The 15,000-nt window shown below is 40.4% G+C and overlaps 2 protein-coding genes across 4 annotated transcripts in view; both read right to left on the minus strand.

Moving 5' to 3' along the window:
- LOC138019934 (metallophosphoesterase 1-like) overlaps positions 1-6,068 on the minus strand; it is an 11,307-nt gene extending 5,239 nt beyond the window's left edge. The window contains exons 1-6 of one of the 2 annotated variants that reach the window (XM_068866908.1): positions 5,834-6,054; positions 5,411-5,734; positions 3,513-3,616; positions 2,787-2,873; positions 2,065-2,263; positions 1,674-1,937 (exon numbers count right to left, since the gene is read on the minus strand). In XM_068866908.1, the coding sequence (XP_068723009.1) occupies positions 1,674-1,937; positions 2,065-2,263; positions 2,787-2,873; positions 3,513-3,616; positions 5,411-5,584 (828 nt within the window). In that variant the 5' untranslated portion in view covers positions 5,585-5,734; positions 5,834-6,054. Of the gene's footprint in view, positions 1-1,673; positions 1,938-2,064; positions 2,264-2,786; positions 2,874-3,512; positions 3,617-5,410 lie in introns of both variants that reach the window. The other variant, XM_068866907.1, reaches the window with a different exon arrangement.
- Positions 6,069-9,434: 3,366 nt separating this feature from the next.
- LOC138018921 (adenosylhomocysteinase B-like) overlaps positions 9,435-15,000 on the minus strand; it is a 13,940-nt gene continuing 8,374 nt past the window's right edge. For both annotated transcript variants that reach the window (XM_068865595.1, XM_068865593.1), the window contains exons 5-7: positions 12,213-12,415; positions 10,734-10,928; positions 9,435-10,093 (exon numbers count right to left, since the gene is read on the minus strand). In XM_068865595.1, the coding sequence (XP_068721696.1) occupies positions 9,962-10,093; positions 10,734-10,928; positions 12,213-12,415 (530 nt within the window). In that variant the 3' untranslated portion in view covers positions 9,435-9,961. The remainder of the gene's footprint in view (positions 10,094-10,733; positions 10,929-12,212; positions 12,416-15,000) is intronic.

Here is a 15,000-nt window from a genome sequence, read left to right on the forward strand (position 1 = left end):
TCAGCTTTTTTTTAAGTTGACTGAATAGAGTGTAAGGTGAAGTGCTAGATTTCTATCCCATATGAACCATGTGAGCGTTAGCCCTACTGATGGAAATAGGCCCACACAAGGACAGAGAAAAACTCTGACCAGGGTGGGAATTGAACCCACGACCTTCGGGTTAGATCTCCGCCGCTCTACCGACTGAGCAACAAGGTCAGACGGGAGCAGGCCGTGGGAACGGAAGATGTTAAAGTCACGGCAATGAACATGTACAAGTACAAGGAAAGGTTACGTTTTATACAAACGTTGGCCGTGCAGCACTTATATTTTAAACAGAGTTAACTGAATAGAGTGTAATGTGAAGTGCTAGATTTCTATCCCATATGAATCATGTGAGCGTTAGCGCTACTGATGGAAATGGGCCCACACAAGGACCGATGACCAGGTACTGGGATCCGATTGGATCGCAGGCTCAAGCCATGGCGGTTAACTTCTTGTAAGAATAAATAAGCTGGGAGCTCCGCTTTCAGACTTGGCTAAATCTATATATTAAATTTTGGTTTTATCAACGGAGTTGATAATGTAAATTGGCCACCGTACGGTGGCCAATTTACATTATCAACTCCGTTGATAAAACCAAAATTTTGTATACTACTTCCCCACCGACGCAGCACCACAGTTTCTTTAGAAACTACCCCTTCATAAATCTATATTATAGAACACTTTGTTGTCTATGCTTATTTTTGCAGAAGTACACGTGCTCAAACAAGCTCAATTCGCATAATGTTAAAGAACACAACATAATCTCACTTCAGATTATCAGCTTCCTGCTGAGGATGCAAAAAATATATACTCCTGCTGATTGTTTACGGTTAGAATAACATCGCTTAGAAGGCTGATAGCTTAGTTTAAGAGTGAAGACTTGGCATCTTGCGACGCTCTATTACCGCCGTCACTTTTTGAAACACCAGTAGCCCAATGTCTGATGGCAACACGTAATACCTTTAAAAGTGGTACCTTTGATACGTTTTAGTGTGATGCCTCGTTGCCTGATTCCCTTCAGTATGATGCATTTCATCGTGGCGCCTTTCTATGTGACGCCTTGTTGCGTGCACCCTGCGAGCAGAGCTTCCTTTTGTCTTTTTCTTTTCTGAGGAGGAGAAAAGGAGGCTCTGCCTGAATCGCGTCAACTCTTGGAAGCCGCCGCAACCCGATCTGGACTAGTTAATCTTGCTTTCTCTCGTCAAACTGGTTTTTCCAGTGCGAACATCCGTTTAGTGATAAAACCGATGGTGCTGCACCATGAAAAATCAAGATGGCGGCGAAGGGCACGCCTTTTAGGCATATTAGGCTTGGGTTCGAAACTGTATCCTGGCAACAATGCAGCGCATGCTCAATAAAGATCTTACTCGATTCATGCTGAGCCGATCGAACGCCAAAATCGTGCGAGCAAAAGAAAGGCTCTGCTAGCAGAGTCAACGGGTGTGTTGCGTGATGGCTGTTTGGATTGGTAACTAATTTCGTACACCCCCCGCTGTATGATTTGACTACACTTTTAATTCCTTTATCAGTGGTAGTATTTTGTCATAGATATACCATCAGAGTATTTAATAGCTGGCGCTCATTGACCACCATACAGAAATGGCTTCTTCTCTGCCCCTACTCTCTCCCATTCCGTGTAGGTCACTTACCAGCACAAAACTTGGATTATTTATATTTCTCCAACTAAATGATGGGATAGTCATTTCAGGCGTGCCATCCTCGTGTACAATATAGCAGCCATGATGGGTGTGGCCACTCAAAACCAGTCGTGGCTTGATAAGTGACAGCAATTTACTTGACATTTCCTTGGATACCACTTCCCATTTCTCTCTGTTGGTTACTTGCTTTGCCTCTGGAGGTGGTGCATCAACACCAGTACATCTCATTTCCGTTTCACGGTACAATGGAAAGTGCTGTGAAGTAAGATGATTAACATAAGAGGGACAAAAGAGTTAGGAAATATGACTGGTCAATTCAGTTGGCAATATTCTACAGTAAATATCTGAAATAATCAGATAATCAGAACACAACCACAAATACCTGTATGAGTATAGGTGCTGGTGAGTTCTCAGGAAGCTCGCAAAAATTCCTTTTATTAGTCACCATACCCTCAAAGATGTGATTGTAGGATTTTTGGTGACAGTTCAGTTTGTCTGCCACAGCATTTAATTCTCTCATGGCCTCAGAGCACATAAAACATCCATCTCCCTGCATGGCTATGGAGTTTGCTAACACAAACCTTAAAGAGAGCAGGCTAAAATTAGAGTCTCAATTGGCTGGCAAAATCTTTTGTGCAGCACACATGGCAATAGAGATAACTAATATAAATCACTGTTTTACAAAATTCATGGAACAAATCTTTTACATATAACATTATTGTTGCAATTCACCAAATTAAAATCACCAACAATAAATCAATGAACTTTGGATCTAGTGAATTAATGATGTTTCAAAATCACCCAATTTATAGTCTGGCATGTGAATCTGAATGCAACCACAAAGGCTTCCAGTAAGAGGCCACCAGCTCACCAGTACTGTTCTGATTTTAATCTAAATCTGAATACACAATGATTGCAAAAATACAACTAATTGCAAAATAATATTCACACAAACAACAGAAACACATTTAGGCAACTTAATTTTAAGAACTAGTCTTAAAGGAAGACCTTGCATTTGGAATACTCATAAATACAGATGTCCTGCTCTGATATGGTATCAATGAAAAATGAGCAAAAAAGCAGACTGAGTGAAAGATGACTTACAAGTTTCCTCTTAGGCTGAGTAGTTTAACTGACGGTGAATCAAACACAGAAGAAAACCTTCCAAACAAGTGACTGTCACCAGATGCTCTGCAAAGAATTAAATATCTGTTGATAGACAAACACAAGAGGCGGACAGTAGTCGAAGGCAAGCCACAGGCTCTTTTTCTATGGCTTCTACCATTGTTATGGTAGATGTAGGCCCCACTACTATCCCACTGCATGCAAACCTGTCCCCGGTAATGCTGGTACTCATCTTACAGACCTCAAATGGATGAAAGACTGAGTCATCCTTATGATGCACTGGGGAGCGGTTTGCAAGTGATATCCACAACACAATGCATCAATAAATATATGATTAACATAATGGGCCCAGTTGTTCAAAAGCCAATTAACTTAATCCAGGATTAGTGTAAACTATTGTTTCACGTTTTCAACTTTTGGGTTAAAGTGTCTTTTTTTTAATAGATAAACTTCTTCTAATGAAAAGTTTGCCGAATATCAGCGATGAATAGCATTTGGTAGTTGAAAAATAAACTCCTTGGTAAATTTTTATTCTGGGATTAGAGTGAATCTGCTTTTAAACAATCGGGCCATGGTCTTCAGAAGAACAGTGAAGCTCAAATGTTAGGTACTTCTCAAAGGCCATTGGGACATTCTCTTTCTCATTGGCTCATACCAAACAAAAATGGAAATCAAGTAAATCTGCATTGTGCTGAAAAGACTTACTCTGGGTGAAATCCAATGTCATGATTTCCCACAACAACATAGAATTCAGTAAGCTCAGAATGGCGAAACATCTTGTGAAAGCGCTGCACATAACTATTCCATTCCTATATGCCAAACAAAGTAATTGAAATCCATAGCCAGTCAAATTGTCAAATTTGGGGAGTCCCAAACAAGGTCAAGTCACTAATAATGACTTGAGCTTGTTTTTTATCTATATTATTAATAAAATAATTTTATTACCGGTACTTGTTTATGATTTTTGTTTTCCAAAGTCAGTTCAAGAAGTTCAAACTTTAAAACAATGTCACATGATTGTTATTTACACTTGACATTGCAGCTACATTGTTAGTTTTTAAAAACTCACCATTAAAACTAACAGCAAAAGCAAGTTCCCCAGGAAATAAGGCCAGCTTTTCAGATACAGGTGAATTTTTTTAAAAAATCTGGAAATTGACAAGATTGCTACTATTTTCACTAATGCCTTGGAACTTTCTGCCATAATATCCACATATATAGTGGTAACAGCTGCATATAAATGCATTGCAAAACAAAAGAATCCGACTTAAACTTACCAACCATTTCAACTGTTTGTAGAGAGTGGAGCTGCTTATTGGCTTTTTTTGGCACCAAAAGACGGCCAAATGATGTTGTCTGAGTTCATGTTAAATTAATCTTCACATCAAGGAGACAGATGACAAAATAAAGGCACTGGGAATGATGTTTAACTACCTACTTTGAAAAGTTACAAATATTGAAGGACCATAATCATTAACCCAAGTTACAATGCAATAATTTATGGAAGGTGGTGAACAACGGTGTAATGTAACCAAGAGAAAGATGACCTGGCCTAGATCAGTGACCTGGCCTATGAATGGCTGCGAGGCTGCCGGTGACCTTGTATTGATACACACCAGAAACCCATAAGGTTGAAACGTGTAACGGCCCCCTGTGTGCTGGGAAACAAGCTTCTGAATATTCAATTTGCTAAGTACCATATTTGGAACAACAAGAGCGAGGGGTTTCCAAATATGGTACATCAAACATTCAACCAATCAGTTCACACTGAATATTCGGAACCTGTGAATGTGTGTTACTCACTTATGGGTTTCTGCACACACCTAACTGCTTTTATCATGTACATTGTGTTGTTGTAATTCTTGTTAGTCCACAATAACATAGAAAAGCACAAAGGTTTGTATCAAAGCACAGTCACTGGCAGCCTCGCTTCCATTCTTAGGCCAGGTAACCTTTAAGCAACTACAACTGTAAAATGGTCTATTATCCTAGTCTCAGGCAGGAATTCATCAAGGTCGTACAAAGTTAAGGTTCGATTCTTGTATGGAACACTGATTTCCTTTTCAGTTGTCCCTTTGCCTATTGAGTTTAAAGACTATTAAACCACAAATTTAAAGTTTGATTGCATTTGATAGGGATAGGATTCGATGTACTCATAACAGAGTGTAAGTCTTTCCTTTCAAGTTTTCACAGGTTGGTGCTTCAAAGCAACATTTATTATACTATGGATCCTTGATTTAACGAAGTGCTAGGAAACTGGGAGATTTAGTATGCTATTTCAGAGTTTTTTCATGCAATTTATATTTCGCCAGAAAATTTTGTTTCCTACTACGGTTTTCGCTAAGCGCTGGCAGGTGGCTAATTTAACTAGCTCAAAAGGATCCTTCCCTTTCCTGAACATCAACCAGATCTCGTAGCTTTAGAAGAATTTTTTAGCCTTGCTGTTCAAAATAACTGACTGGGTTCAAGTACATGTAACTCAACCAACCTCGTGTTTTGAATTAAAAAAAAAACAAACATCCCTGGGTTTAACAAGGTCAAGGTTTGTCAACTATGAGACTCAAATGTAATGGAGTCCTTGGTATAATAGGATAAGGGTTTACCTCGTCATTGCTTGTCATACCCTCGTCAAACAGATCCCCCAATAAGAACACAACATCAGGTTTGAAATAAGTAATGGCTGTCTGAAATGCTCTTTCCATCTGCCATTCCCTCCTCAATTTGTCAAACCAATGTCCATTTCTTGGCCCCAGTAAGTGGGTATCAGTCAACAACATTGTTTTAAGAGGCTCATGTTGACTGTTTCCACCTTCCTGGGACCCTTCCTGGCTTATTTCGGGCCATGTGCATTGAAATATTACCAAATGATAAATTAGCCATTCGCAGAACAGGAACAAACAAACAGCAAGTATTGCTTGCCACTTCAACTGTTGGTAGAAAAGGGAGCCGCTTAACTTCATGGTCTCCAGTTTATAAAACAGAGAACATTCTCGAAAAACATGGTTCTAGGACGAACATAAGCTTACATAAACAGACCACAGATGATGGCTTGTGTCAGTCTTCAAGAAATGGCCTCACGGGAACTTCGGATCAATGTTAACTCCGTTTTCTGCTCCATGCACACAGGACATACAAGTGGAGAAAAGTAAGAGGTTCAGGTTTAATCGTGGTGGCCTCACTTTACCAGCCAATCGAAAACCATACAGATCAAAATTGTTCTTTCGGACATTTTTCGCAGGATATTGAGCATAGCCTGATTTCAAGCCGAAGAGGACTAGGTACGACTAGGTCTGTAAATTTTCAGGCCAATCCGGAATTGGAACGCAGGGAACTGGAGCGAGTTTCAAATTTGAACCAATCGATAAGTTGACAGTAGACCAACATTGAGATTGGCCATCTGTTCAAGTTTGATGCTTTTAGGTCAAATAAAGACTTATGGACTTCAAAACAGTTAAAAATCCATGCAAACGTCTCTAATTTTGAGGCTGTTTCCCCCAAAATATTAAATAGGCAAACAAAGTGATTTTCACCTCACTTATTTCCAAAACTTTGTTCCCAGGGTCTCTCTTCTCTACCTCCATGGCTGCGAAACGAGGAGCAAAGGGAGCGCACTTACTTCAAGTCTGATTGGACGTGTTTCAAGGCGAGCAATAGTGTGTCGCCGATAGGATACAGATCATCTCAGACAGATAGAAAGAAAGGACGTGTTTCAAGGCGAGAATTGGACGTGTTTCAAGGCGAGCAATAGTGTGTCGCCGATAGGATACAGATCATCTCAGAAAGATAGAAAGAAAACACCACCCCAGTGGGAAAATGTTTGGAGGCAGAGAAGAGAGGCACTGGGAACAAGGTTGCTATTTCCATGGATTTTGAACTATGATTTAAAGTCCGTAATTTGGTCTCTGTTCGGTCTAAGAGCATCAAACTTGAACAGATGGCCAATCTCAATGTTACCTTTCATGTGATGGTGTCAATTTATCGATTGCTTCAAATTTGAAACTCGCTCCAGTTCACTGCGCAATTCCGGATATTGATCCACATAGTTAGAATGAGTCGGGATGGCCATACATTTTCCTTGCAAATTTTTACGACGTATTTAAATGAATGTATCTCAGTCAAAATTAACCTGATTAACACCAAACTTAAGGAGTTTGTCAATCTTGGTGTGCTCTTTCTGACTATGTGGATCAACAGTTGCTAATTCCATAATTTAGAGACTCGTACCTAATCCTCTTCGGCTTGAAATCAGCCAATTGCGGTAAGCTGGGCTCGAATAATAATTCCGCTGAACAAAACATCGCTGTCAACCTCGTTTTTTAGAAAAAGAAAAAAATGACTGCGGGGTGTGTAAAGTGAGTTTGGAAAAACGAGAACGACATCGTCAGAAAGAAAGCATATTGTTGGTTTACGTTGGAAAAATGATCGTGCGGCTCGCATTTTAGTTAAAACACAGACGCGAAGTAAGCAAATTGAAGGTTTTCTGGCGGCCAGGAATACGCTTTTTTTTTTATAATTTTGGAGCTGTGGCTGAACGTTCTTAAGATGTTCCTAAATTTACCTCAAAGAAACCTGGTGTTGATTAAATGAATCCTACAGGAACCGCCTAAAAGAGGCGTCCATTCAAATATGTACTCAAGACAGCCAAATTATGACAAAGGCAACAGAAACCAGACCACGTACAAGGGAGTCGTGTAGGCCTGTCAACCCTTTTTAACACAAATCTTCTAGCGAAACCACTGCTGTGCGGAATCTAGGAGAGTGGTTTGATTGTAATCTTAGTATGTCCACACACATCAATGAGATCTGGCAGTCAGTTTATTACCATCTTCATAATATCAGACAAACACGAAAATTTCTAACGTACGTCAGCACTAAGCTGCTTGTTCAAGCAGCTATAAATTGGCCTGCATTGATTACTGTAACGTCCTATTTTTTAGGATACCAGAAGTTCATTTGTCAAGGCTCCAGCGTCTTCAGAACACTGCCGCGCGTCTAATCGAATCACACATACACCTAAATTTTATCATATCTCGCCTGTTCTTTTTCCTTTCATTGGCTGCTCGTTAGGTATAGAATAAGTCATAAAATAGCTGCAGTTACTAACTTTTAAGGTAATTCGTTAATCTACACCAGCATATTTGCGCAACCTTATAGAGCATAATGAACGTTATTCTTTACGTTCAGTGCATTCAGGGGTATTGTCATGTGCAAGATTTTTCAGTAAGATTCAAGCGTACATAAAGAGATAGGGCTTTCTCAGCGTCTGCTCCTGAGATCTGGAATGCCGCCCTGGCGGCGAACATTAGAGGTCAGACAGGCCTCAACAAATGACCATCATTTAGAGTTGTCCTGGGTGATAGGGTAACCCTACCTGTCAAATTTTACTTGTAAACCCGGGCTACTAGGGAAACCGTAGCAGTAGGGTTACACTCCCTCCTTGTAAAGAGGGCCTTAATTAATTAATAAATCTTTTTTTGAGGGCGCGGTGTCTTGATCTCCAATGGTGAAGCGAAAATAAGCGGTTCTTTTAGAGCTGAAATTCCAGTTTCAAAAACGATTTTTAGTTATATTAAGTCCTGGGACACAGTGTCCTAAACTAACAATAATAGTAAATCAAATGAAGCTATGATCTTCGCAGTTATGAACTCAATTTTTGCAATTGCGTAAAGAAGCCTGAAAAATTCAGGACTTCAACGCGGTTTGAACCCGTGACCTCGCGATACCGGTGCGACGCTCTAACCATGTAACAGCTGAGCTATGAAGCCACTGACGTTGGGAGTTGGTCATTTGTGGGTTCCAATGTTGAGGAATGAATCAACGATGAAATGATATATGAAATGGATCATATATGAACTGCGGATATGAAATCAAGTACAGCTATGATCCTCGCAGTTATGAACGCAGTTTTTGCAATTGCGTAAAGAAGCCTGAAAATTTCAGGACTTCAACGGGGTTTGAACCTGTGACCTGGCGATACCGGTGCGACGCTCTAACCAACTGTGCTATGAAGCCACTGACGTTGGGAGCTGGTCCCGTGAGGAATGAATCAAAATGATACATGAAATGGATCATATATGAACTGCGGATATGAAATCAAATGAAGCTATGATCTTCACAGTTATGAACGCAATTTTTGCAATTGCCTGTTCAAGTTTGATGCTCTTAGATCGAACAGAGACCAAGTTACGGACTTTAAATCATAGTTCAAAATCCATGGAAATAGCAACCTTGTTCCGATCCCAGTGTCTCTCTTATCTGCCTCCATTTTCGTTGAGAAAAAGACCCTGGTACAGGCTGGTCACGTGGCACTCGTCGACAAACATTTTCCCACTGGGGTGGTGTTTTCTTTATATGTGTCTGAGATGATCTGTTTCCTATCGGCGACACACTATTGCTCGCCTTGAAACACGTCCAATCAGACTTGAAGTAAGTGCGCTCCCTTTGCTCCTCGTTTCGCAGCCATGGAGGTAGAGAAGAGAGACCCTGGGAACAAAGTTTCGGAACAAAGTTTCGGAAATAAGTTATAGTTTTCATGGTTTTGTACTGAGAAGAAGCAGCAGCCTGCCGTTTGCCGTTTCGCATAAACGTATATATATATAGAGAGAGGAAGCGCTGTGGAAAATCTTCTTTCAACAAATAAACATTTTATTACTGACCCAACGCGTTTCGGCTGTTACCTTGAGGGGTCTCTTCTTTACGGTTTAGTTAGCAGTAACTAAAAATTATGGAGATTGAGATTCTTCGCGGAACCGGTGCAGTGCTGTACTAATTGAGCTACCACGCCAGTTTTTTTGCATAATAAGTGCCAGTGGAGGACGAAGATTATATTGTAGATATAGCCTTGTCACAAACGGAAGCTCCGTTCTTAAAGATTATTCTTGTTATTCCTATGTGCCAAGAACCCCTTGATTCAACAGCCACTATAGCAATTTTAACACATCAATAACAATGGGTGGAGTGACCGATATCTTCGCTGTATGCCGACAGAGGCAGAACAAAACAGAGAACTACGCAAACCTGAAAAAATCAGGGAAAACCAAAATGTTCTTCGCCTTAAAATAACAGACCAAAAGAACAACACTGATATAAATAGCACCATAAGACTGCTTGTGATGTAATTGTTTTTGTCCAAAGTGCGAGATTCCCGTAAGTTGTTAATAGCGGTAGTGTTCCGGTTTGAAGGGTCCTTCAGCGTCAACTCCCAAATATTTTGCTTGCTCAGGGGCCAGCTTAGTCAATTTGACACCAACATGGTCAAGATGCAGCCTGGCAACTTCTTCATCGAGCTAATTCAAGGAGAAAAAAAAAGGGGAAAGCCTGTCAGCGATTTAGTTTGGGTAACTGCATGAGTGTGTTTTAACGAGAAATGAATTAACTTGAAATGAGTTTCCCTTTCTGTCAAGAGATTTCTTCAGTGAAAGTGAAGGGTTTGCGATTTAGTAAACACGTTACCGACCATGATTGTGGGCTAAATGAAGCAACAACACGTATGTCTGCAACATGTCCATACATGTATTCTCTGCTGTCACAAAGATCCATCTCCACCCAGTAAGATAAATATATGCATGCATGGCACATTGAACTCACAGTGGATATTTCATGGCAGCGCCATTTTTTGTAGTTCAAACGTAAAACGGCGCGATTTATTATGTAACCGTGGCGACGGTGATCTTCTCACGTGTGAAGATGTCATGCTTTCGCGCTAAAGCTCAACCGGTATTTCATTGGTGTTTATATAATAAAAAATTTGGTCATTTTCAAGTTCATTTCAATGTCTTCAACAAAGTACACACAAGCCATTGGGGAAAAAGGGAGCGGAGTTGAACATTGGAAATGGCCGATGAAATGGGTTTATTAAACAGCTTGGTTTGCACCCTGCACTACAACCTTGTTTAGGCATAGTCCTGCCATAGGTTTTCAAGTTACCTTCTTGGGAAGCATGTATACACCTATTGGGTATTGGTCAGTCTTTGTCCAAAGTTCAATCTGTGCCAAGACTTGGTTGGTGAACGAGTTGCTCATGACGAAAGAAGGGTGGCCCATAGCACAGCCAAGGTTCGCCAGACGTCCCTCAGCGAGCAAAATGACATGGCGGCCATTAGACAGTTCATAGCGGTCAACCTGAAATCAAAAGTAGTTACACTGACTAATGCCCATGTATGTAACAAAACTACACACACGATACATGCATTGGAAAAAAAAAAAAAAAAAATACTGTTAATTAAAGAGAGCAACTTACAATCGGCAGAAACGTAATATTAAGGAAGGGAGCAAACTACAGGAATACCCAAATGTATCAACGGTGAAAAGCCCCAGCATCTTGAAAGATATTTTAATTGACGATCTTTCACATCTTTAATGGTAACACTACTTACAAAAAACTGACAATTTACAGATATTTTGAAGTTCTGACGAGGATAGAAGAGAAGGTCACTCATTCCCGTTCCAGCTTCAAAATGCTCTTTTGAAGAAATTGGCCAAAAGCTCTCAAGGATACTCAAAAGCAATTTCCGTGGGGAAAACTTTTTGTAGTTGTTAAGACGATCTATAAATATGAAGGTCTACGACTTATCTGATCACCTAGGTAATAGATTATAGTAAAAGTCCACAATCTAAACTTGAGTCATTTTCATTGTTATTTGGAACTCTTCACTATCACAAACATAGAAGACACCAACAGAACAGGCTTGAGGATGCCAACCAGTAACTGGGAATATTTCAAGGCCGGTGAATTGAAATAATCGAAGTATATACTCTGACGAAAGTCCAGATAATTTAGACTGTCAGTTTGACTTAGTTTATGACGGTTTTGCATTACTAGAAATGTTCACGTTAGGCAAACAGTATCTGTTCCAGCAAAAATAATAATACAATAACCCCCCCCCCCCCCCCCCCCCTAAAACCAGCTCACGATTATCAAAGTTCAAAAACTATCATCATACTTGTGGACACAAAGAGCCAACTGACAAAAAAGCCACCATGGCCAGTGCTTAACTAAACTTGGTTTCTGTAGCCTGAGACCCAGGTGTGGATGGGGACAGAAGGGGACGCTTTCCGTTGAACAAATTTTCCAGTTGCTCAATTTCTGAAATGCCACGTGCCAAATGAAATTCATAGCACTTTCCACCAATACAAACCCGACAAAAGCCTTGTATGCGTTTCTTATGAGCAAGAGACAATAAGAACCACACTTCAGCTGAACGTAAAGAGCAATTTCAGTCTGGCCAGTCAAAGTGGACCACCCTGCATCTTCAAAGCTGCCCCAAACATTCCAGTTGGACTGATTGAACCAAATGACGCATTTGCCAACTGAAGAAAAGCACCCAATAATATCAATAATTCCCACTTACAACAATAAAGCAACTTTCCTACCAATGAAAACAACTAAGAAATTGAGAACCCTACCTGTGGCTTGATATTGGTCTTCTTAGCGTTCCCATTAAGCCATGCCACATCAATTTCACAATCAAAGTGACCAACATTGCACAGGATGGCATCATCTTTCATTTTCATAAAATGTTCTTTGCGAATGATTCCACGGCAGCCCGTTGCTGTGACGAAAATCTGACCCTGGGAAGCAGCTTCTTCCATGGTAATAACTTCATATCCTGGTCATAAATATTAAATAAAAACCGTACTTCAAAATATTATCATTATACATTGGTGTCACCAGCTAGATTTTGATTGGCTATAAGCACGCAGCTAATTCTTGCTTGCTCTGTTTCTATTACGTCAAACCTACAGACAATAGATTATAATTTATGTAGAATTGACATCATACCTACAAACAAAAGTTTTACGTATGCAGAAGTGACGTCACCTAACACACTAACCAGCAGAGAAGAGGAAACAAGACTCTGCCAACCGCAGAAACATTCTTTGATTTTCCGCTCGTCCAAAGAAATGGATGAGTCAGTCCTTGTCTTTACAAGTGCAGATCAGGAATATGCATAATAACACAACTATTGGATTCGGTTTTCGCATGATAGCAATAATTATCAAGGCCTCAGTTTGTGTTATCCACCTCAGCCTTCGGCTTCGACAGATAAAACGAACTTTGGCCTTGATAATTATCGCTAACATGCTCAACCTTATCCAATAATTGTTAATTAACACCTGATGAGCATATAATCATACGCATTGCATTGATCAGAACCAACAAATTTCCTTAGGAATTTCACTCAGATACAGCTTCTGCTTTTAACCTAATAAAACAAAGCTGATAGACAAAAGATCCTACAAAAACACTTGACTGAATCAATTTGTGACGAAAGGAGGAACCGATATACCCAACGAACAATATGTCACAGCAGAGTAGAAAACTAAGGGTGCTTACCATTTGTCGAAAAAAACCGGTTGGGGTGACCGGTTGGTGACCTTTGCATAATGGTAAACAATGACCTAGCTTGTGCCCAGGCGTTCCCTTCCAGCTGACTCGAATTGGTGGAGACAGAAGAGCGGTACTTGAAATATCAACTTGGATAAATGGTGAAGGAAATTTCGGTCCGACAGGTCCGACCGGTCAATATGGACACCTCTTGAGGTGGTCCTTTTTTTTCCTGAAAGTTTCCCGTTGGACCCCGAACCGGACCGGGCCGTTCCATTTGACTTCCAACCAAAATTTCCGCAAATTTTGGCTTAATGGTAAGCACCCTAACAAACTTTATCCATGCTTGGTACTTCATGTCAGGAACCTTAACTATTCTCAGTGCCCCTGTCATCATCATCATCACCACAATTCTCTTTGTAAATATATTATAAGCTTAAAAGCAAAATGCTTGTGGGGTGGGGTCGCGCAAATTACGAGTTAAAAGTTAAAATGAAATATAGCATGCAACAACAAGTAATTTAAGTGTATTGACAGTAATATAAAAAAAAATAATTTAAATTCAATAGCGTCATGCAAAATTAGGCATAGTAATATGCAGAGATATCCAAATTAAAAAAATGCATATAGACGTCTAATAGTACTTAAAATCCAGGGAATGCCTAGGGAGCGACTGCACTGACTGGGCACAAAAATCTAATCCCCCATGCATTTCCTCTCTTCCCTTGCGATAAAAGGGCAAAGAGGCGGAGAGGCAGCCCACGAGACAGTGTTCCATAATATGGCAGCTCTATAACTGATAGAGTGAATAAGAAAGTAAACTTGAAATTAAAGTAGAACTTGAGCTGTACCCTGTACCCAATGTAGAAGATCTGATTGTAGATCTGAATGGATCAACCGTTTTCAGCAAAATAGACTTGAACCAAGGCTATCGTCAAATGGAGCTAGATGAAGACGGCCCGAAGCATCACTACCTTTTCCACACATGTTGGTTTAGTTCGCTACAACGGTTTAGCTTTGGAATTGATTCAGCTGCAGAAATATTCTGAAATCCATAAAAGACGTCCTACAAGGAATCAAGGGTGTGAGAAACTTATTTGATGACATAATAATGTTTGGCAAGACCCAAGCTGATCATGATGATGCTCTACGAGCTGTTCTTCAAAGAATGACAGAGAACAATTTAACTGCAAAGCCTGACAAGTGTCTACTCAACCAATCATCCATTGATTTCTTTAGTCGCCATTTGTCTGCAAATGGCCTCAGCGCAGAAAATCTCTACCCTCATGCATATGGCTGCGAGTCCTCCAAAAAATGTAGCAGAAGCAAGCAGTTTCCTTGGCTTGGCACAATTATTATATCATGCACGTTTCATTGAGGAATTTGAATCCATCTCTGCTCCAATCCGTCAGTTAACTCACCAGAATCGGTCAAATGGACTTGGCGATCAGAACAGCAACATGCATTTGAATGTCTCAAGGCTCGAATGACGACTCCAGAAGTTATGAAGTATTTCAACCCCTCACTGGGAACAGTGTTGATTGTTGATGCCAGTCCTCAGTGTTGGACTAGGTGTGGTTCTTACCCAAGTAGCAGTGGATGGAGAAAGAAATGTTGTGGCGTATACGAGTCGGTCGTTTCCTCATTGATTGCGAAAGCCGCTATATTGAAAGGGGCCGGAAAGAAAAGCTCCTGCTGTGGTATGTGGTATTACTATCTTTATGGATCATCATTTAAAGTCATCACAGACCATAAGCCTTTAGACGTGATCTTCAACAAACCCACCAGCAAAACTACTGCAAGACCTGACAGATTACAGGTGCGCCTACAGCCTTACAAATGTAGAGTTTTCTACAAGCCAGGTGC

The sequence above is a fragment of the Montipora capricornis genome, chromosome 10 (genome assembly GCF_036669925.1).
Source record: "Montipora capricornis isolate CH-2021 chromosome 10, ASM3666992v2, whole genome shotgun sequence".
In the NCBI taxonomy this organism is placed as follows: Eukaryota; Metazoa; Cnidaria; class Anthozoa; order Scleractinia; family Acroporidae; genus Montipora; species Montipora capricornis.